Raw genomic sequence first — 23,373 nt, 5'->3', positions numbered from 1 at the left:
CAAAAAGCCAGACCGAGGGCTTGTTTCATAAACAATCAAACTGAACTTTCTTTTGCCTGCCTACTGTATTTGTTTGGTGGAAACCTGATCATAAAGTAAAGTAAAAAAAAAAGAAAAAGTAGTGTGCTATTTTTGTAGTGTAGCTTGCTACATTTATCTGGGGATAGCTTCCATTGTAGTTGAGCTATATTTAATCGAGAGTAACTAGTGTAGCTTACTACATTTTCCAAGTAGCTTGCCCATCACTGGCTAAATGCTGCATGTAGCTAGTTAGCTGAACTGAAGCTATATAGGTAGCCAGGTAGCTAAATGGCTGGCTATACTATAGCTCCAGTTCAGAACAACACTTTTTCACTGGTAGTTTGTGGAAATGAACCAACTTTCCTCTCTTTCACACGGTAAAATTAGTTTGAACAGCCAGGAGCAATACAAAAAAAAACACAGTGGTCCCGTTGTTTGGTAGGCAACGTTGCATTACCCAGCAGAGGCCAGACATAGCTAACAGCTAACATAGCTAAATTAGCAGCAGGCACGCATAACGTGTAAAAACGCATAACCATGTAAAAAACGAACACAGCACTACTCCGCTGGCGTTTGCAATCGAAATCATAGATACAGAATAATATCCACCATCGACTTTATCATGCACTACTCACGTTTTATTGTCGATTAACGATGCAGAGACACAGCACACGCTGATACAACAATGGAGGAAGGTTGCAGGTACATTCTGGGAGGCGGGGTACAGGTGTAGTGCATTCTGGGAGGCGCCCGCCCAGGAAGCTGGTGTGTGTGCAGGCAGCCTAGACAAGTCTCAACATGTCTCCTAATCATGCATTATATAGTGGCCCCCAATACGCAGGTGCAGAACGGGTACTGATTGATTGATTGATTGATTGAAAACTTTATTAACAGATTGCAGAATGGGTACAATACAGTACAGCTCAATACACACAATTGTTAAGGGGATGCAGACCAGAGAAAGACTTTTGTCTTGTTTACATCAGGGTCGCCCATTTTCAATTCATCAGGACATACATCGTCATCATCATTTATTTATTCGTACATGGAATTACCACAGTCCAACAGTACATATAATTCACCAAATACCATGGCCGAAAGGAACAGGAAGAAGAAAAAATCTTCTACACCTGCCCCTACACACACACAACACACCAATAGACTTATTGTGTAAAACAAACAGAATATGCATTTTGCAAAAATGGAAACATCAACACAACCAAATTAAATCAACATAAATAAACCCATTTTGTGTATCTATCAGCAAACTACATATTTCGGTTCATTCATTTACACACACACACACACACACACACACACACACACACACACACACACACACACACACACACACACACACACACGCACACACATACATGACATACAGATAGACAGTACTGCTACATCTATACATTTATGAAACCGTACATTAGGTGGGGTGGGGTGGGGGGGGCTGTACATTGGAGGTGGTTGGGTGGGTGGGGTGGGGGGGTTGGGTAGGTTGGGTATAGGAGGGGTGGGTGGACACTGTACAACTGTATACAAGCACATTGGAATATTGACAAAACCATGTTTGGTAATTTACTGTACATTGGAGGGGGTTGGGTTAGGACATTTACAGGGGCCAGTTTCGAATTGCAGTCTCCCGTATAGGTGTTCTTTGAGAGTGGTTTTGAAAGTGGGTAGTGATTCACATTCCTTTACAGCTTTGGGTAGGGCGTTCCACATTGATGTGGCATAATTGCGAAACATGTTTAGTCCCTGATTGAGCCGAATCTGGGTACCAGGCCCATTGCATGTTGCTGTACTCTGTCGTCTCTAAGCCATCCTAGGTTGTCAAAGTGGGCAGGGGTGAGGTGGGTTCTAGGAGTAAGGTCAAGCATGTAGTCTGACCAGTTTGTTTTGAGATGTTTGTGTAGCAGGGTGGATTATCCCTATGAGAGTAGATGTACACTTTCACCAGGTAGGGGGAACGCAGCATGCAGATCTGAGTCCAACTGAATCCCTGACTTTAGTGCAGGAGTAGAGTGGAGCTTTAGCAGAGTGGTGGATGGGGCCTATAGGATTTACTAACCTAGGGGTAGTGAGCTGGTCCTTCTTGCCCTCCAGGGCGACTCGCAGTAATTCCCCACACACCCACACTTCTCCTAATACTACCCGCACCCTCCCACACCCGGTGGCAGTAGTGATAGATGATATACTTTCTCCCCAAAGCAGTACCTTTCCTTGCTGATGAGCAGAGACCTGTCCCAATGATATAGGCTCCCCTGTTAGGGAAGTTTAGGCTGCAGAGGACTATGATGGTCCAGTTCTACACTGCCATCATCCAGTCCATCCTCACCCTCTCCATCATCACCTGGTTCCCTGCAGCCACGGTCAGGGACAAGGCCAAGCTGCAGCGGGTGATACGATCAGCGGAGAGTGTGATCGGCTGCCCCCTTCCCTCCCTCGAGTCCCTACATTCCTCCAGGGCCTTGAGGAGGGCGAGGAAGATCATGGCAGACCCCGCCCACCCGGGTCACGACCTCTTCACCATGCTTTTCACCCTAGCAACCACCTAGAAACACCCTAGCAACCACATATAACACCCTAGCAACCACCTAGAAACACCCTAGCAACCACTTATAACACCCTAGCAACCACCTAGAAACACCCTAGCAACCACATATAACACCCTAGCAACCACCTAGAAACACCCTAGCAACCACTTATAACACCCTAGCAACCACCTAGAAACACCCTAGCAACCACATATAACACCCTAGCAACCACCTAGAAACACCCTAGCAACCACTTATAACACCCTAGCAACCACCTAGAAACACCCTAGCAACCACCCATAACACCCTAGCAACCACCTAGAAACACCCTAGCAACCACCTAGAAACACCCTAGCAACCACTTATAACACCCTAGCAACCACCTAGAAACACCCTAGCAACCACCCATAACACCCTAGCAACCACCTAGAAACACCCTAGCAACCACCTAGAAACACCCTAGCAACCACTTATAACACCCTAGCAACCACCTAGAAACACCCTAGCAACCACTTATAACACCCTAGCAACCACCCATAACACCCTAGCAACCACCTAGAAACACCCTAGCAACCACCTAGAAACACCCTAGCAACCACTTATAACACCCTAGCAACCACCTAGAAACACCCTAGCAACCACCCATAACACCCTAGCAACCACCTAGAAACACCCTAGCAACCACCTAGAAACACCCTAGCAAACACTTATAACACCCTAGCAACCATAGAAACACCCTAGCAACCACCTAGAAACACCCTAGGAACCAGCTATAACACCCTAGCAACCACCTAGAAACACCCTAGCAAGATCAAGATCTACTGTATTTGGGTTTTCATCAATACATTTTTTTTATTTCATCAAACTCTTATCTTAGAATTCTACCAGTAGCCAACTACATCATTAGAATGTTAAAGGGATAATTCAGATTTTTTGGAATCCTAGCCTATTTGTTACTTACCAAAGATGATCACACAAATCAGTCAGATCCTTTTAGTTCTCAAAATTTTAATAACAGCAGTGTTGGTAACATCTATCTTCCATCTATATCTTTGTGCAACTTTCGTAGGAGGACGGTAACTTCGTGATCTACGGCTGGAAGCCCATGTGGACGTCTGACACCGCCGGCCAGCGCGACGCCTGGCGCCTGTGCATGCAGGACGACTGCAACTTTGTCATGTACAAGAGGGACAACAAGATGATGTGGCAGACCAAGACCCCGGCCTCCAGCTTCAAGATGTGCCGCATGTACATGCGCAACGACGGTAACCTCGTGATCGAGAAGGACGGCGAGGAGGTCTGGAACTCTTCCCAGTCCAAGGGCTTCAAGTAAAACAGCTGGACACCATCATGGCTGTACTGAATCTCCCTTTGTATGCTCAAATGCGAGCTGATGCGGACATTGCAGAACTGTGATTGGCCTTTGCCTTGGTCCTCTGACAAACTTCAGTATTTATATTGTTGGACAGACATTTCTATTTCTTTAGGGCGGACATTGTTGGTTGTGTTTGAGATAGTAGGGAAGACAAAAACAAAGTGGAAATGCAGGGGGGAAATACCTCGATATGCTGGGCCTCTGTGAGACATGGCTTAAACCTAATGACTTCCTGCCTTTAAATGAGGCTTCCCCCCCTAATTTCAGTAGCTCTCATATCACATGGGGGACCCTGATGTAAAGAAGATGAAAGTCTTTCTCTGGTCTGCATCCCCTTAACAATTGTGTGTATTGAGCTGCACTGTATTGTACCTAGGGATGCACGATTTTGGGAAAATAATCTAATTGCGATTTTTCTGACAGATATTGCGATTGTAAAATGCGGCTTGCATCTGGCCTACGCGGTGGGTCTTTTCGGGACACCGAGCCTGAAAATGTTTATTTTTACCTGGGAATACCGGAACCCAACGGTACCTTTTTTTCTGTACTTTACTCTCCCTCTCTGAAGTCTAAACTTCACAACACACAATCTAAAACCCCTTACCTCCCTCTCCCAAACTGATCTTGTATCTCAATGGGACTTCCTGGTTAAACACATTTTTAAAAAAAAAAGTAAAAAAAAAATAAAAGAAAAATTGCGAATTTGATAATTGCATCATTCCAAATCGCAATTTCGATAAAAAATAGATTAATCGTTCAGCCCTAATTGTACCCATTCTGCAATCTGTTAATAACATTTCAATCAATCAATCAATCACACACACCTCCAAAAAAGGAGGCGGGGTTGCTTTGATTTACGATTCCAAGCTCAACTTTATCTCAGACTCAAATTGTAAGTTTTCCTCTTTTGAGATGCTCCTGATGCGTCCCTCTCGCGTTAACACTTAAGGTAACCTACTTGCGTTCAGCGTCCCACGTGACCACGCCTAGCACGCCCCCGCGGCAGAGCGGCAGAGCGCTCTCCTTCGCGAATACGCTCGTTCAGAACGCAAGCCGCCATCTTTAATGTGTGCCATACTGTAGGTCGCATAGGTAATATTAATAGGTTGCCGCGGCATTATGCATTCGTAATCCCCCCTACATAATAACCATGCAGGTTAATCAAGCAACGCTCGCGCATAATAAGTAGGCAATTGGCACAAGTGTAAATTATACATTCGTCACTCAGTATTAATAAAAACGGATAGCTCAACTCGTTCGTCAGCTTGCTGTGGAGCCGCTGGTCAGTCGGTGACAAGTTTGAATCACTTCAATATTTTTTTACGTTTAATTAATTTATCATCTCTCTATATAAACGTAACTAGCTATTCATATCAATCGAAATAACGTTCATCTCCGATATTTAAACATGGTCCCCAAAATGAATGGAAGCGAATGAGGAGCCTGACACCTGGGAGGAATGGGGGTGTTGCAGCGTTGGGGATGTTTAAAAAATATAATTTAATATATAATATAATAATTTGTGCTTCACCTAAAAATTTGGTCAGCAGCCTCCACTGATGTACAGTATTGTCACGCGAAATAACGTTATGAATAAAAACGCGAAATAACATTATATAACGTTGCGTTACAATGTACAGTTTCTAGTTAATCAGTAAGAGTGTACTGTACATACAGAGTTAAGAGTGTACTGTACATACAGAGTTAAGAGTGTACTGTACATACAGAGTTAAGAGTGTACTGTACATACAGAGTTAAGAGTGTAGAAGAATAGAATAGATAGAATAGAAATACTTTTATTATCCCGTGGGAAATTTGACACTGCAAATCGCTCAACATTTAAACATTTAGACAGGACAGGTCACCCCCTGTTGTGGAGCCTGGAGGCCGCTAGTCTCGGCCTCCTGCCACTATTGAGCTGCCGCTCTGTGCTCAGTGATGCAGTGAGGCACAGTGATGCATTATATAGTCTGATGGCTGTTGGAATGAAGGACTTCCTGTGCCGTTCAGTGCTGCATTTGGGTAGTGTGAGCCTAGCACTGAACATGCTCCTCCTGTCAGCCAAGTCTGTGTATAGTGGGTGGGTGGGGTTTTCCCTGATGGCCTGGAGCTTAGCAAGGCTCCTCCTCTCCGCCACCCTCGCTAGAGAGTCCAGCTCCACCCCAACCACGCTGCTGGCCTTCCTGACCAGCTTATCCAGCCTGGTTGTGTCCACTGGTCTCAGTACGCTGCCCCAGCAGGTCACAGCGTACAAGAAGGCGCCCGCCACCACCGACTCATAGAACATCCTCAACATCCTTGTACAGACATTGAAGGATCTCAGCCTTCTGAGGAAGTAGAGTCGGCTCTGGCCCTTCTTGTATAGTGCTTCTGCATGTTTTGACCCGTTCAGTTTGTAGTCGATGTGCACATCGAGGTATTTGTACACCTCAACCATGTCCACATCAACTCCCCTGATGGAAACGGGGGTCACAGGTGCACTCCTCCTCCTCCCCAGCTCCACAACCAGTTCCTTGGTCTTCGCCACATTTAGCTGCAGGTGGTTTTTATCGCACCATGTGACAAAGTCCACTACCAGTTCCCGGTACAGTTACAGTTACATGTACAGTACAGTTGTAGTGTACATACATAGTTAAGGATGTACTGTACATACAGAGTGTACTGTACAATACATATAGTTAAGTGTACTGTACATACAGAGTTAAGTGTGTACTGTACATACAGAGTTAAGTGTACTGTACTGTACAATTCAGAGTTAAGTGTGTACTGTACATACAGAGTTAAGTGGACTGTACTGTACAATACAGAGTTAAGTGTGTACTGTACATACAGAGTGTAGTGTACAATACAGAGTTAACTCTGTATGTACAGTACACACTTAACGCTGTATGTACAGTACACTTTGTATGTACAGTACACACTTAACTCTGTATGTACAGTACACACTTAACTCTGTATTACTATTAACTCTGTATGTACAGTACACTCTTACTGATTAACTAGAAACTGTACAACGCAACGTTATATAATGTTATTTAGGCTCCTCATTCGCTTCCATTCATTTTGGGGACCATGTTTAAATATCGGAGATGAACGTTATTTCGATTGATATGAATAGCTAGTCACGTTTATATAGAGAGATGATAAATTAATTAAATGTAAAAAAATTAATAATAATAATTGAAGTGATTCAAACTTGTCACCGACTGACCAGCGGCTCCACAGCAAGCTGACAAACAAGTTGAGCTATCCATCGATATCAAAACTGAGTAACGAATGTATAATTTACACTTGTGCCAATTGCTTACTTATTATGTGTGAGCGTTGCTTGATTAACCTGCGTGGTTATCATGTAGGGGGGATTACGAATGCCGCGGCAACCTATTAATATTACCTATGCGACCTACAGTATGGCACACATTAAAGATGGCGGCTTGCGTTCTGAACGAGCGTATTCGCGAAGGAGAGCGCTGCACCGCTCTGCCGCGGGGAAATTCAGTCACCATAGCAGCATGGGGGAGGGGAGGTACGGGTATTAGAAGACATGATACAGGTCATAAAATTATAGTATAGTGGAGAGGTAAAATATAATAAAAATAGTTATTATAACAATATAATTAACTCTGATCATGCGCATATGGGCAAGTAGGCAGTGTAAATAGGTCAAGATGCAAGATGAGGGTATGTATATAATTGCTCAGTTATATTTGCCTACAATAAATATAGTTACAATATATATATGTAACCTTAATGGTTGAATAGAGAAACTCTGCCACTCTCTGTTAAGGGGAGAGACCCTCATTCATTGCTACACATTTCGGTTCTAATGAGTTCCTAGCCAACACAGGGTTTCTAATAAAAGAAAAGGCGTACAGCAGAGGTTTTTTTATACCAAGATTTTACACTTTATTAAATAAAAACATTAAAAGGGATAACTCTGGACCAATCTAGACCACTACTGGTAATTAAAAACAGCATTGTACACCAATTAAGCACTGCACCTCTATAGAGCACACACACAGCACTTATAATAAATAAGAAACATCACTGCACTGCTTGATAGAATAAACAATCAAATAAAGCGGTCAGATGGCACAGAGGTACAAATGGAAACGAAAGGTACTGGCTGAGCGTCCCGCTCTTAAGCCTATCGAGATATACCTCATCTCATGTACCTACTGTACTCCACTAACGAAAAAACAAATACGCCCATCACCTGATGTCCCGGGTCCCGCCACTATGGAGGCGTAGCCTATAAGACACTAGGCATGGTCACCAAACACTCTTCCTCGCCAAAAAACCTGTTTCCAGGAAAAGATTCCTCAAAAGGGAACTCAGGGCCGTTAAGAGCGGGACGCTCAGCCAGTACTCATATAACTAGGTTATATACATAACCTTTTGTTATATTATCGTACTTGGCCATCGCGTCCCGCTCTTAAGCCTATCGAGATATGGGGTAGAGCGGACGCGAGGCCCGACAGATGTACCCCCTGAGGACCCGTAAGCCCACATCAAGGGGTTGGGGAGTCCCGTCACCCCATCCTTCCTAATGAAGGGGGGGCGCAGTCAACTCCACCTGAGTGCGAGCAAGAGGGAACTAGAACCCCTTGAACACACAGCACAGGCGGAACCACGTGTGACCTAACACACTGTGGCCCATACCCACACACTCCTGCTACCCTACCAAAGGACGGGAAGCAGGAAAGGCCACAGACCCCAGAACCGCCTGGGAGACAGAACCCCCGGTCATGTCCATGAGGTAAAACCTTACAAAGGGGCCCGGGGAGGACCATGAAGCTGCAGCACAGATGTCCTCCACTGAGGCCCCACCCAGCAGAGCGGCAGAGGCAGCCACCCCACGAGTGGAGTGCGCCCTGATCCAGCCCGGCCAACGTGTAGCAGAGGGCAATGCCCTCGCACAACCAATGGGACAGGCGCTGTTTCGATAGTGCCTTACCGGCACGAGAACCACCGTGACAGACAAAAAGCTGATCGGTAACCCTGAGGTCCTGAGTACGGCTCAGGTAAATTCCCAAAGCACGGACCGGACATGACAGGTGAAGGCCCGCATCTAACTCACTAGCGTGAGGAGGCGGACGAAACGCCTGAACCACAATATCCCTGGAGCGGAAGGAACTCCGGATATTCTTAGGCACGAAAGCAGGATTAGGCCGCAGAGTGGCACCGCAATCGGAACGAAAAGACAGGCACTCTGGACGTACCGAAAGAGCACAGAGCTCACCCACGCGTTTAGCGGAGGTGACAGCCAGCAAGAACGCGGTCTTGAAGACAGCTGTCCCAACGGCGCTTGGTCAAGCGGCTCAAACGGGGCCAAGGACAACCGACGAGGACCAATTGAAGATCCCAACTCGGAGCCAAAGAGCGTTGCACCGGCTTAACGCGTCGAGCGCCAAGCAGGAAACGCTTCACAAGAGGGTGGCTGAACAAGACATCCCCCTCAAACCCCTCATGATAGGAGGATATAGCTGCTGCATATACCCTCACCGTCGAAGCCGACAGTCTACCAAGGAGAGACTGGAGATAACTAAGGACAGCATCCAGGGGGCAAGAGACTGGGTCCCGGCCCCCCGCCTTACACCACTCTTGGAACATACGCCATCTGCCCGCGTAAAGCGCGACAGTGGAGGGAGCATGCGCATTCCGGATGGTATTAACCACAGAAGGGTCCATCCTCTCCAGACTTATCCTCCCACCAGCCACACCAACAGGCGTTGGCTCAACACCGGGTACTGGAACAGCGACCCGTGTTGCTGAGAGAGGGCCGTCGCCGACAAAGGAATAACCCAAGGCGGAGCGACCAGTAGCTGGATCAAGACGGGAAACCACACTGCCGTGCCCCGGTCCGGCGCGACCAGGATCACCGTCCTGCGCTCCCTCCCTCCCTCCTGCGAGATGCCCATAGCCAAAGTTCGACCGCCGCCCGGTGCAGGCGGATGGAACGAGTCCCACCCTGCCTGTTGATATACGCCGCTGCCGTCATACTGTCCGTTCTGACCATAACGTGCTCGCCTACCACCAGGTGGTCGAACCGTTTGAGGACCAGGAGGACCGCCTTCAATTCCAACAGATTGATGTGTGGGGTAGACTGGCCAGCATGGACCTTCGTCCAGCTGCCCCCCACTGCGTGGGTTTGACACGTCCCTCCCCAACCCGTGAGAGAGGCGTCGGTGAAGACCGTGACGTGTGAGCGCCTGCTGCCCATGGGGACCCCAATGGTGAGGATACCCAGCCTCCTCCAATGGCCGAGATCTCCCCATATCGACAAAGGAACCATCAACCGTTTCCATTTGTCCCTCACCGGATCTATCCCCATAGAGAAAAACCACCTCTGTATCCTCCTCATGAAGAGGAGGCCAAGAGGAACCACCGTGTGAGCAGATGCCATCATACCGAGCAGGCACATCACTTGCAGCTCCGTGACCGTCCCTCCCAGACGGAAACCCCCGAGCGCGCGAAGGATAGACACCCATCGCTGCTCCGAGAGGGTTACAATCATGGGCCTTGACCTCAACGTCAAGCCCAAGTACTCCACCTGTTGACTGGGAAGAGGCGTACTCTTCTTCCAGTTCACAGCAAAACCCAGCGTGGTGAGGAATTCCACCACCAGCCTGGTATGAGACCTGGCAACCTCCTCCGAATGACTGAGGAGTAGAATGTCATCAAGATAGAATAGAACCCGTATTCCCCGACGACGTAGAGGCTCCAGCGCAGTCGCTACGCACTTGGTGAATGTGCGGGGAGCCAGAGAATAGCCGAACGGCAACCTCTGGTACTCGTACGCTACGCCCTGAAACAGGAACCGCAGGAACTTCCTGTGAAGAGGGAAAATCGGGATGTGAAAATACGCATCCTTCAGGTCTATGGAGGTGAACCAGTCTCCCCTTCTGACAGCAAGCAGAAGGAGTTTGACGATCAACATCTTGAACGGTCTCGCTACAATCAACCGATTGAATGCGGACAGATCCAGTATAGGTCTGACCCCCCCCCATTTTCTTGGGCACCAGAAAATAACGGGAGTAGACGCCTGACATCGCGTCCTCTCTCGGGACCACGACTACGGTCTGCTTCGCCAACAGAGATTGGATCTCGTCGGCCAGGGCTGTCACTGCTTCTGACCCTGACAATAGGGTCGGCACCAAACCTGAGAACGGAGGGTGGGGTTGCGCGAACTGCAACACAAGCCCCTCCTTCAACGTTCTCTCTATCCACCCCCCCAAACGGCATTCTTGTCGCCATATGTGAAAATAATCCCACAGCGCACCCGCCGTCAACTGACGCTGGGCCGCAAGGAACAGTAGATAGTTGGCCCGGTCCCTCCCGCTGTGCGACGCACCCAAGGGGGGACCCCGACAGAAAGGGCCGGTTTGATATGGGAGAAGCTGTCATCAAACTGGTTGACACACCCCCCCCCCTGAACACCCCTCTAGCGCATGCTGAGGAGTTGTTCTACAGCTAGACACGCAAGGCATGAGGACCCCATGGGCTCCTACACGCCGAAGCCCTGCAGTGATATTGCTATCACCCAAATCACGCTCGCCTCTTCTTTGCAGACCACTGCCGCTCTCACGGGAGTGGGAGGCATCAGCGTGATACCCCGCCTGGCGAAGGCGAGGCCGGGGTAACCCTTGCTGTGCATTCAACAGAAGAGGCCTCGAGTCCCCCTGCTGACCACTGTAGCTAGTGGCAGCCGTAACACCAGGCTCCCCCATCACACAACGTGTGGTGCAGGAGCCACGCGACAGCACAACATTCTCACGGACAGACCCAGGCTCAGCCATCAACTGGGTGTCAGCCCCTGTCCCCATGAGAAGTGAAGAATGGGGCCGCATGCGCTTCAAAGAAGGTTCGCGGCCCGCAGCCAAAGGAAAACGATCAGAGCCCCGCTTCCGTGGGTAACAGAGAGAGGATTGAACGGGGAGCGGGCTGCTCACGGCAGAATGACAACGGCTTGTTTTATCCAAGCCGAATACACCCAAAATGGCCGATCCCTCGGCCGCCAAGGCTGTCGGCCTTGTGGATCCCTGTTGACTCTCCGCCCAGGGCATCACTTGACTTGTTGACGAGGCCGTGCTCCCACCTCTGGCTGCACAGCGTGAGGCAGTGTGGGACCCAGATCAACAACCGCCTGCGCCTCCACAGAATGACCAAAAAGTCTTTCCGTGGAAAAAGGAGTCATGAGGAGAGAAAACCTACCCTCTTCCCCAAGAGGAGAGTGCTCCAACCAAACATGCCTAACAACAAACGTTGATAGCATCCTAATCCTCCCCGCAGTTATAGCTTGCGACTGAGTCAAGATCTCTATAACACCACAAACATGCAACATGTTTACAATGTCGGCTGGACCCATAGCCCCACTACCCGACGCCAATGTGGATAGGAAACTAGCCAGCTGAGCCATAACACTGGCCGCCGCTACAAACCATCCTGCAGCAGTATACCACTCATCCGTCCATACTGCCACCCTCCGAGCCGATTCGCTCTCAAGCATCGGCCGGGTGGGACATCGTTCATCCCCGCCGGGGCACAGGAACAAAGCTACCTGGCTACGTAGCCACGGTACCCCCGGCCTGCACCCTGTTGTTAGCCCTTTTACCCGTAAAAAAGGTAAATAAGACTCAGCGAAACCCCCCACATTAGCAACCGACTGACCTTCATCAATGAACCGGGCAAGAGGAGGGAAAAGCGGCAACGTCCCGCGGCGGGGAATATTAGAACAACGACCCATTTCAGCATCAACATTAGCATTAGCAGTAGCATTAGTAGCATTAGTGTAAGCAGCATGCTCCAGGATAGCCAGGAAATTGTCCACTGCAGTGGAACGTTCACCAAGCCACCCCGGCCCTGGCGCCGAAACACACTTCACAGCATTACTAACACCAACATCAATGCCTGATGACACAGGGCCTACCTGTGTACAAGCTGGCCCGATAGCCAAACCTTGTACGCTGCTCCCTGGTCTGCTGCCACCAGACGAGGAAACATCAACATAGGCCCGACGTGTCGCTGAAACATGCCCCGAAGATTCCAGGGGTAAGCAAACCTCCGGTAAGCTTTCAACATTACGCAATTTCTCTAATCTTTTCATAACAACTAGTTACATAAGGCGCACTGCGACCGTTATGATGGAAACGAAATAGAGGAAGAGTGTTTGGTGACCATGCCTAGTGTCTTATAGGCTACGCCTCCATAGGGGCGGGACCCGGCAGGTGATGGGCGTATTTGTTTTTTCGTCAGTGGAGTACAGTAGGTACATGAGATGAGGTATATCTCGATAGGCTTAAGAGCGGGACGCGATGGCCAAGTACGATAATATAACTACCCACTCTAAAAGGAAATGAGGACTTATTGATTGATTGGAAATTGTATTAACAGATTGTAGAATGGGTACAATACAGTACAGCTCAATACACACAATTGTAAAACACTTTAAGGACCAGCCACGAGTTTATACGTGTTACAGTGCCATGTGTTGTGGACCAGAGCCACAAGTTAACTCGTGGCGAGTTGTTATTGTTTTATTCCATATTAATAACGCTATTAACGTCCCAGATCGACTTGCAGGACCTACCCGCATATTTGATTTTTGAAACATGCAATACCGGCCAGATCCGCTTAGGGGCGACATCGCTCCACTGCAGTATCATTGAGGGCGATTAAAAAAAAAAAAAGGCTGACGATAGGATACTATTCCCCCAAATTACAGCTGGATTGGACATTGTTTTAAAACGCAACGTGATCGATTAGTGAAAATGAACATCGGTTTGTTGACAACGCTCGGTCCTCTGGACTATAAATCGCTGCAGAACTTTGGTCGCCAAAGTGTTAAGGGGATGCAGACCAGAGAAAGACTTTCATCTTTCATCAGGGTCCCCCATTTTCAATTCATCATAACATACTGTATATGACAGGGGTGGCCAACCAGTCAGAGACTAAGAGCCACAAAAATTACTGTGGTACCACAAAGAGCCACACCATATATACCAGCGTTTCTCAACCTTTCTTTCAGTCACGGCACCCTTCATGTGTTTATAAGTCCCACCCTTTGGCCTCTGAAGTTGCTAATGTCTTTCTTTTTTAGCCTCACAGGGTTAAAAGTACCCTGTGAGACCCACGGTTGCAAAATTCCAAAATAACTTTTAGCCATTTAAAGAAAAAGTCTGTAAATGTGTATTTAATTTTCTTTAAGCACATGTACCTACTGTACATAGTCAATGGGTCCTGTTGTTCAGCCTCATAATTCTTATGGATAGTAAATGTGTTTATAGGTCCCACCCTCTGACCTCTGATGTTGCTAATGTATTTGGGCCTCACAGGGTAACCTATTAAGCCAGAGCGGTTCGGTACTGGACCGCAAATGACATCACGCCATAAATCCATCTCTACATAATGTATGAATTAATGTTGCGTTTTCTTTTAAAATGTAGCCAAGAGTAAAGACCTTTCTGTGAACATCTATCAAAAAACGGCGTTGCATTCTGATGAAAAATGGTGGAGTAATTTACATTATAAAAAAGTAACTGTACTTACAGTAGATTTCATTCACGGTTTGTGAATCACGCTTGGTAATACTAAATCCAGATTGAACACTGTGGTGGAAATATGCATAATTAACACTATTATAAACACTATTATTTTAATATTAATTGATTGTAATACCATATCCCTCCACTAGGACATGAAAGGTCATATTAAAGGTCACTTGCAGAAATGCCTGTCTTTGAGTGTCAACAAGTAATGAAATGCAATGTCATGTTGTTGATGCAAAATTGAATTCTGAACCCTGTCAATAACAAGGTATAATGTAATTTGGGATAATGTGTCATCATGTTGAATTCAGTGTTAAACTGATACGAGATTTGCTTTTGGGATAAGGGGAAGAGCGTCCAAGCTGATTGGATTAAGAGTCATTTACATCATGAATCAGATGTCCAATAGGCCACGAGATAATTGAGACAAGGGTCATTGATTGGTTAAAGATCACTTTTATGATAAGGATGTCCCCCATTTTCTGTTTGTTATAAAAGCTGATGTTATTGTGTGTTTTGGCAGTCTCACCTCCAGAACTTTATGAAACACTGGAGGTAGTCAGTTAGAAACAGATAGTTATCTCTGTTGGACGTATCTGCATTGGGCAGAGGTAATGATGCGATATCTCTGATTAGCAGAGACCCAGAGACTCAGTTACTGTAAGAATTGTTGGTATCTTTAATAAACTTCTTCCATAATATACTTTAATAAAACTTCTTCAAATTCACCTTAAAGGGGAACTATTTTACTATTCCTAGCACTATTTGGGCAACTTCACACAATTCCTGTGAGTCTATTGAAGACATCTGTACCTTTTTTTTTTTCAAAAAAATGCATTGGTTTATATTTCTAATCAAGTACTCAATCATTTTTCAGCCTCCGGATTTCAGGCTGTTATGGCCTGGCTCCGCCCATAAGCACTTTGAGTTTTGAGTGACAGTCAGTCCACAGAGAGAGAGAGAGAGAGAGAGAGAGAGAGAGAGAGAGAGAGAGAGAGAGAGAGAGAGAGAGAGAACTCAGCGTGTCTCCCAGAGAGAGAGAGAGAAACTCAGCGTGTCTCCCAGACAGAGAGAGAGAGAGAGAGAGAGAGAGAGAGAGAGAGAGAGAGAGAGAGAGAGAGAGAGAGAGAAAAAAACTCAGCGTGTCTCCCAGAGAGAGAGAGATAGAAAAAAACTCAGCGTGTCTCCCAGAGAGAGAGAGAGAGAGAGAGAGAGAAAAAAACTCAGCGTGTCTCCCAGAGAGAGAGAGAGAGAGAGAGAGAGAGAAAAAAAAAAGAACTGTGTAAACACGCAGCGCGGTGTTGGACTTCCTCGAACGGGAGAAGGAGAGTGTTTACAGTTCTCTCGCTCTCGCTCGGCTGGCAGCTAGAGGGGGGCGGGTGTTATTATGCAAATGCGCACCATCTGACGTCCCGAATACGCTAATTTTCAGATGACTCACTTGAGGGAGGGACATTATTGTGAGAGGAGAATTGGAAGAATGCGCCAAATCGAGAATTAGAGACATAGATCCTATTACTATAAGTCCACATAGCTAGAAAATAACCCTAAACACTGGAAAAGGTCATTTATAAGATAGTTCCCCTTTAAGGTAAGACTCTGTTTTTATATTATTGCTGTGTAATTATTCTCACCGTATGGGTTTAACTGTGATTTACATAATTGTGTAAAATTTATTTGCATAATTGTCACGACAATTTTGGCACCCCAGATGGGACCCTAAACTTGACTTTTCCTAAGCCAGGGATTGTGGGCTGGATTTGTCAATACAGGATCAAAAAGATAAAAAATAACCAAGCCCATATTTAAAGGTAAGAGTTATTCTCGGAGATGATATTTGCCTCTGTAACTGTGAATCAGCAAAAAATATCTGAAATATTAAAAGAATATTTTCTGTATAGAACCACATCTGAGACTGAGCTCCAGTGGCTGAGAGATGGATCTGGCTGGAGTTTCAAGTCTCTAAGATTGGTATCAAAGAGTTTCGGCCGGAACAGTTGGATTTTGATACAGATGGGGATAGAAAAAAAAATTTAAGAGGTCTGACATGACTTGGAAGAACGCCAGTTTTTCATGTGGCTGCGGTCTGTGGCTGAGATAAGAGCTGACTCACAGGGCCAGGGGCAGAGGATTCTTTCTGAGTAAAAGCACGCCATGAGAGCAGAACAAATTACAGAAATATATTATAATGGAATAAAGCTAGCATTTAAAATAGTGTAGAATCAGAAGATTATTGTTTGTGTAAGGGGTTTGAGGCCCTCTGCAGAAAATTATTGCAGGAAGGAAAGGTTGAATAGAATAAAACCATTGGAGCTTACCCACTTACCATTGAAGGTATGAGTCAACCGCGGGGCTATCTTGATGAAAGACAGATGAGAGATGAAGATGCGTAAAAAGACTGACGCTGAGATTGATTATGTTGCATAATTGAGATTAGGGAAGCTGGCTATAGCACATAGGTATTAAGTCCTGTGATCTCTGAGATTTGTTATCAGTCCTGAGGAGGCTGGATAAAAGGAACCGTAAATTGCATGCATAGAAATAAAATAATAATTATAAACAAATACGGAGGCGCTGGCCAGAAAAGATTTTGTCTATAAATAAGGTCCCAGAATAATGCTGGCCGAAAAAGATTTGTCTATAAATAAGGTCCCAGAATAATGCTGGCCGATAAAGATTTGTCTATAAATAAGGTCCCAGAATAATGCTGGCCGAAAAAGATTATGATCTATAACCCAGTCGTCAAAATGTTAAAAATTCTTGAAAAAGAAGTTATAATTATTTCAGAAATACTCTAAAAAAAGAATATTATAATAATAAAAATTCCAAAAGAAACGGAAATTAAACAAACTAGATATAAATTATAAGTAGTTATGTTTTAATGGGACATAAGTGTAAAAAGTGGGTAGACACTGACTGCTCGAGCCACTGCAAGGTGGCCCGAGCTGATAAGCACACACACGCGAAGGGCCTGCAAGCCCCCTGGCAGCCGGGCCGCCTAAATATGAAAGGCAACCAACTTGTGTCTAGCCACGCCCAACTTGCGTCTAGCCATGCCCCCAGCAGCAGCAGCAGCAGAGCGGAGCGGGCCGCGGAGCGTAGCGGGAGCTCCGTCGCGGCAGCATTATGTAGCAGTAATCCCCCCTTTTTTACCATCGACAACTAGCTCAACTGGCAGCGCTGCCTTGCTGTGGATCCTGCGGTCAGTTGGTGACAAGTTCGATTCCCTTCATTTTTTTTTTCTTCTTTTTTTAACGTGCATTCTTTCGCCGGTTAAGTTTAGGCATGTTAACTTTAAGCATTGTTTCGGAGTTGGTTAAGGTTAAGGTTAGGCATTGTTTCGGAGTTGGTTAAGGTTAGAAGGGTTAAGTTTAGGCGCTGTTAAGGAGCTGGTTAAGGTTAGAGTTTGTCTTAGAGAATGGCAATATTCTTTCGGAGTTGGTTATGGTTAAGGTTAAGGTTAGGCATTGTTTCGGAGTTGGTTAAGGTTAGACGGGTTAATGGGCGTAGTGGCCAATCAGAGAAACGCTAAACACAAGTTGGTTGCCGAAAATATTCACGCAGCCAGCCAGGACACACAGACACACAGACACCGGGTCCATATTATACTTTAATAAATACTTAATACACATACATGGGGGTATATGTTTTAATGGCCAGTATTGTTGTGTGTCAATGTTTTGTCACTGTTTTTGTAAATGTTACTACTAACCACCAGTGTGAGATACAAGGGAAATAATAAGTATATGAGTTACTGAACCGAACCCAACTTTGGAGGATGACAAGATCGCCTTGATCACACCATCTCTTCATCAAATCTGTTAAAAGATCGGCACAACACTGCTGATAGTACTCTCAATGGCATTTATTTTGGTGGATAAAGACTGTACAGTTACCCATCGATTGAATGCCCTAACACGAGCCCTGAAGAAGAAAGAGCTACTATGTTCGTATATAGACCATTCCTGATGAGGAAGCTGAGGAACTAGTAACGTGCGCTGACCTCCCCAACCCAAGTGTTAAGGAAGGACTCGTTTTTACAAAGGCTCTACACATTTTTATTGAAATGCACAAACCAAATTATGCTAAAATAAGTTCTATCCCAGGAAGAGTGTTAAAGCTGAAATAGCGAATGGTGCGAGGGGATTTCCCTGCACAAAGACATTGGGCAGATAACAATGAGTACCGGGCCCCGATAGAAGCTTTGAAATAGACTATGTGCAGTATATGCCGATTACAGCGGCAGAGCTATATGCCTCCAGCTGACATTCGGGGGAACACAAAAGACTCTCCATATGAACAGCAATTGGGCAACTGAGAACAAAGTACAGTAGTGCAGCTCAGACGTCTTGCATAGGGTGTGAGACAACAAGATTAGATGAAGTATTAAGATATGCAAGTCATGCAGAACAAGACCTGAAACGAAGGAGACAGCAGGAGAAGACATTTTAAACCAGACTGCGGAAGGGCAACTAGGCATGCCAGGTTAAGATACTAGGATTTTAACATTAATAACCACAATGAACAATAGCTTGCATAAAGAGTGAAAAATAATAACGTTCAGTAATAAATTGAGAGGTGTTTGACATATAGTTAAAAGTTTGGGATGTATAATCCGAGTTTGATAAAGAGTCTTCCAGAAAAGTGTATTATATTTGAAAATAACATGTCATATGGTTGTTATAAAAGTGTACAGGAATGGAAGACGTTAAATTATGGGAATATTATGTATGTGACTCATGAGAGAAGTGAGAAATCGATTACAGTTGTCCAACCTTTTGGTCTAAACGGACCAGACCACACCAAAAACAGATACCATAAGACTCACCCTAATAAGGCAGGAGGGGAGAGTAGTCGCCTGGGAAGCAGGAATGCATGTTATAAATATGGTAGAGAGAATGCCAGAAGACCAGAAGACTAGACGACAAAAGGGGGGCCGGTGACAGTGATAGTGAGGGTGGCAGTGCAGAACCCGACAGGAAGGGGGGCGGAACTCTTACTGACAGAGTGAGGGAACAGACAGCACCTCAAAACTTTGTAGAATTAGCAGAAACAATTAAATACATCAAATGTAATTTACATGATAAAAGGGAAAATACAGAGATATTAAAACAAATTCTTTGAGTTATATGTACAACTGCCTGAAATGGAATATAAATGTTTCTCTATTTCAGACAGCACAACTCACGGCTCAGTCTAAAGTAGAAAGGACAGACAGAAGGCTGGGCTGGTGGGGTTTGTGTGAGCGGGCTGGTGGGCTCTGATAAGAGTTTATCAAGATCAAAGTGGGCAAATAATTACAGGGCCGCTGCTGTCACTGACAGACAGAGGCACAGACAGATGCCACAATATGTACTGTATGTCTGTATATGACTGCTTGGTGGCAGTGCCAGGCACACAAATAATAATAAAAATAATTCATTGAATTTATAAAGCGCTTCTCAGGAACCAGAAGTCGCTGACATTAAGTGGGGGCCACAGTAACAAATATCACAACAAGTGTGGACAAAGGGCTATTTCTCTATTATAACTAGATTGAGCTATGGTTTAAACCATTGTTCAAAAGGGGGGAGGATAGAGAAAGAGAAAATAGCCATTTGCCATTTATTGGGATACAACTAAATAAAAAATGTAAAGATTTCTCACAAAAAAGTTTTGAGAAATTCCTTACTTATATGAAGTGAGAAATACTTTTATTATCCCGAGGGAAATTTTACACTGCAAATCGCTCAACATCAAAGTGATCAAATTGCCTAAGATAAGAATAGAATAAAAATGGAATAAAATAATATTGCACATTGCTGTTTCAAAACTAAGAGTCCAGGAAGATGGTAACCATTGATTTTTTTTACTGTTGTCTGTTCTCAAATTACAATTGTGTAAAACTGAAATACACAACAACAACAAAAAAGAATAATTACACAATTGTTGTCAATAACATTGCATTACAGTATACAATACAAATACATTGTATGTGTAAAATGACTTCAACTAAATGTAAAATGACTAAATGAGCTAAAGCCAAATGTCACTTAAATGCTGATGTGAATGTGCCTTTTAAATAAAGTACAATATTTACAAAGTTCACTCAACTAAAATATGAAACAGAAAGTCCTTTGAGTTGACTGAGAATTAGCATAACATTAGGAATACAGGTAGGCTAACCAGGAGCTAACACGAGTGTATCCAAACTAAGCAAACATGTTAACTGAGCATTCACAGACTCACACAGGTGAAATTAATTGCAATATGATGTTTGCACAATAAAAAAACTTACAAGCAATAATTTCCACGGCTGGAAGAATAGGAATAATGCTGAGAGCAGACAAACACTTTCTGGGGTGATGAAATAGCTGACCTGACAGTGTCACATGACTGAATTAGCCAATAGCATCAAAGCTAGACCAAACTAAAGAAAATGAGTGCAGTACTCAAAACGTCCACAAGAGAAGAAAAAAAAGAAGAAAAAAAAATCTTTCCATCCAAGTTATAAATAGCCTAGAAGGGATAGAATAAAGAAAGCAGGAATAATGCACCAATCTAACAAAGGTTCTAGTTTTCTATCCGCTCGCAGGTGAAATAAGCCCTACCGAAACCACGGGAGGGCCCACTTCATAGCCTGCAACCAGGAGATTGGGTGGTGGTCAAAGATGGACCATACCAGGTCCTGCTCATCACCACGTCTGCATTCAAGGTTGGAGAACAACCAAACTTGGATCCATGCCAGACACTGCAGGAAATGTTCGAGCCACAAGACTTCCCTTCTTAAAAGTATCCTTGAAAAAGACGATTAAAGATTTCTATGATAAAACCAAACAAAAGTATTAGAGAGAAGCCCTGGTTTAGTTAGGCACCGAGTGGGCCAGCTATATTGAATAATCAATATTTCCAACAGTCCACTAATTTATTATTTTTCCTTTTTATTTTGAGGTAATCCTGGGTGGAGACTTTGGGCTCTGTAGAGGGTACGCTTCCAGACTTTAGGGTTGTGGAGTTCAGCGTTTAAAGTAGCCTTGAGCCCGGCACGCCTCAAAGAAGACGGTTAGGTTTAAGGTAGTTATATGAGTGGTAGGGAACCAGGGTTGCTCAAATACAAATATCGTAGTGATTAGTGTTTTAAATATGGCTTCCATTGTGAAAGACTTTATACACACTCATTCAATGGAGTTATTGACTCAGTGTACAAAGGAACACCTGCAAAATATTGTTGAGAACTTTGAGATTGGGGTGACTGATGGAAGGAAGATGTGAGAGTATTGTTGAGAGACACAGGAATCTAACCGAAAAGGTTTTGACTTCCCTACAAAAAGGGGGGGGGGGGGGGCATGTGAAAAGTTTCATGCTGAATGTTAGTACATCAGCGACTCAAAGTGTTACGGAAACCAAGTGGGATGTTTATATGTATATAATTATCTGAAGGGGGGGGGGGGGGGGGTGAATTAACTATCGAAAGAGAAGTGAAGGAAATAATAATAATAAAACAAAGTAAAGACAATTTTACAATAATTACCATTGCCACGTTACAAGAATCAGCTATATGTTCGTATGAAAAGAGATTCCCCATACCTTGACTGCGTCCAGTGAAGAAAAAGCGAAGAAAAAGAAGCAGAGGGGGCTAGTTAGTAAGTTTGTGTGCATGTGCAAGAGAAGTGACAGGAAACATGTGGGTTGCTGATAAGCACAATGTCCATTTATGAAAAGGAAAAACTGTGAAGCGGTGAATGTTTTAAAATTAATGAGGCATAAATGATATGCCAAGTTTGAGAAATTATAAATGTACCACAGATTATATAACATGAAGTGTTGAGATTCATATGCTTCCAGGAATTTGCCGGAAACTCCGGGAATGGGAAGACAGAGTCAAGCATCGGCTTGCAGTTGTGCGTCATGGGACTTGTGACAAGAGGGGCCTGAGCAACCCAAATGAGCTCCAGGCTGCCATCAATAGCAACAGGAAGGAGGGCCGGCGACAGAACTTTGGCAGCTCCCTGTTCACCTACTGGGCCAACGGGATCCCACCAGGCTGTCATCCCCAAGCTCCCCATGGCCTCCTTGGGCATGGCTGTTGGAATCAACAGAGCCTCGATGACCTCCAACCATGATGATCAAGAAAGTACAGAAGCTGAGCGCTGCTCTAAGTGAGCAGGTTGATGAAAGAAAGGAACAGGTGGACTGACTATTGGGATAACTTCCCAGTTAGAAGATACGCAAGATATGGAAGTGTGCCAGGTCATGGGTGTACACTGGACTCAATGAAATAAGGAGAACATTGTTATCCTTATAGGGAAATGTTAACATGTTCACAATATATTGCTAAAAGGGAAGAATAGATGACAAGAAAGGTAAACAAACAAATGCCCCAGATGAGAGTCTGATAACAGAATTGGGTCTATGGCTCTGTTATGTCTTCACACTAGAACTGGAGGAAAGGCCATGTCATATCTCTTCAACCTTGGCTGTTGTTTAAGAGACAGACACTGTTTAAAACTGTCGCCTATAGAGTTTGGGCTGTATACTAGTCAGACTAGTTAAAGTTTTGTACAGAGAAATATGTATTTAACACGAAGTGGATAATATTTCCCTCACAAAAAAGCGTACAGGAAAATAAGATACCCATGCACGAGCAAGGGTCTAGGCATGGTGTAGTGGCTATTAGTGTTGTCAAAAATATCGAAGTATCGATACATATCGATACTGAATATTTAAAATGGTTTCGATACTCATTTCCCGAAATACCGATACTTTCTGCAGTATCGGTACCAGCTGGCGAGTGTTCTACCGCAAGTTGTTGACACGCTGTTCAGAGCACGCTTGCCCCTCTGCCTTCTCCGAGTCCAGCCCTCCCCCTCACAGAGCTGTCTTCAGTTTGTAAACAAACATTTTAGCTGAA

The 23,373-nt window shown here is 45.0% G+C and overlaps 2 protein-coding genes across 2 annotated transcripts in view; one reads left to right on the top strand and one right to left on the bottom strand.

The window, feature by feature from the left end:
* LOC311238738 (uncharacterized protein) overlaps positions 1-19,341 on the bottom strand; it is a 40,164-nt gene extending 20,823 nt beyond the window's left edge. The window contains exon 1 of the mRNA XM_084326912.1: positions 19,312-19,341. The gene's annotated coding sequence lies outside the window, so the exon portion shown is untranslated. The remainder of the gene's footprint in view (positions 1-19,311) is intronic.
* LOC311239381 (B-type lectin plumieribetin-like) lies at positions 707-3,894 on the top strand (the record flags this gene model as incomplete). Its single annotated transcript, XM_084327688.1, has 2 exons — positions 707-742; positions 3,631-3,894. 2 exons carry the CDS (start codon positions 707-709, stop codon positions 3,892-3,894), a joined length of 300 nt encoding a protein of 99 aa, XP_084183814.1.
* Positions 19,342-23,373: the final 4,032 nt, after the last annotated feature.

The sequence above is a fragment of the Notolepis coatsorum genome (genome assembly GCF_963971535.1).
Source record: "Notolepis coatsorum genome assembly, chromosome: 13".
In the NCBI taxonomy this organism is placed as follows: domain Eukaryota; kingdom Metazoa; phylum Chordata; class Actinopteri; order Aulopiformes; family Paralepididae; genus Notolepis; species Notolepis coatsorum.
This window is presented reverse-complemented; position numbering and strand designations above follow the sequence as displayed.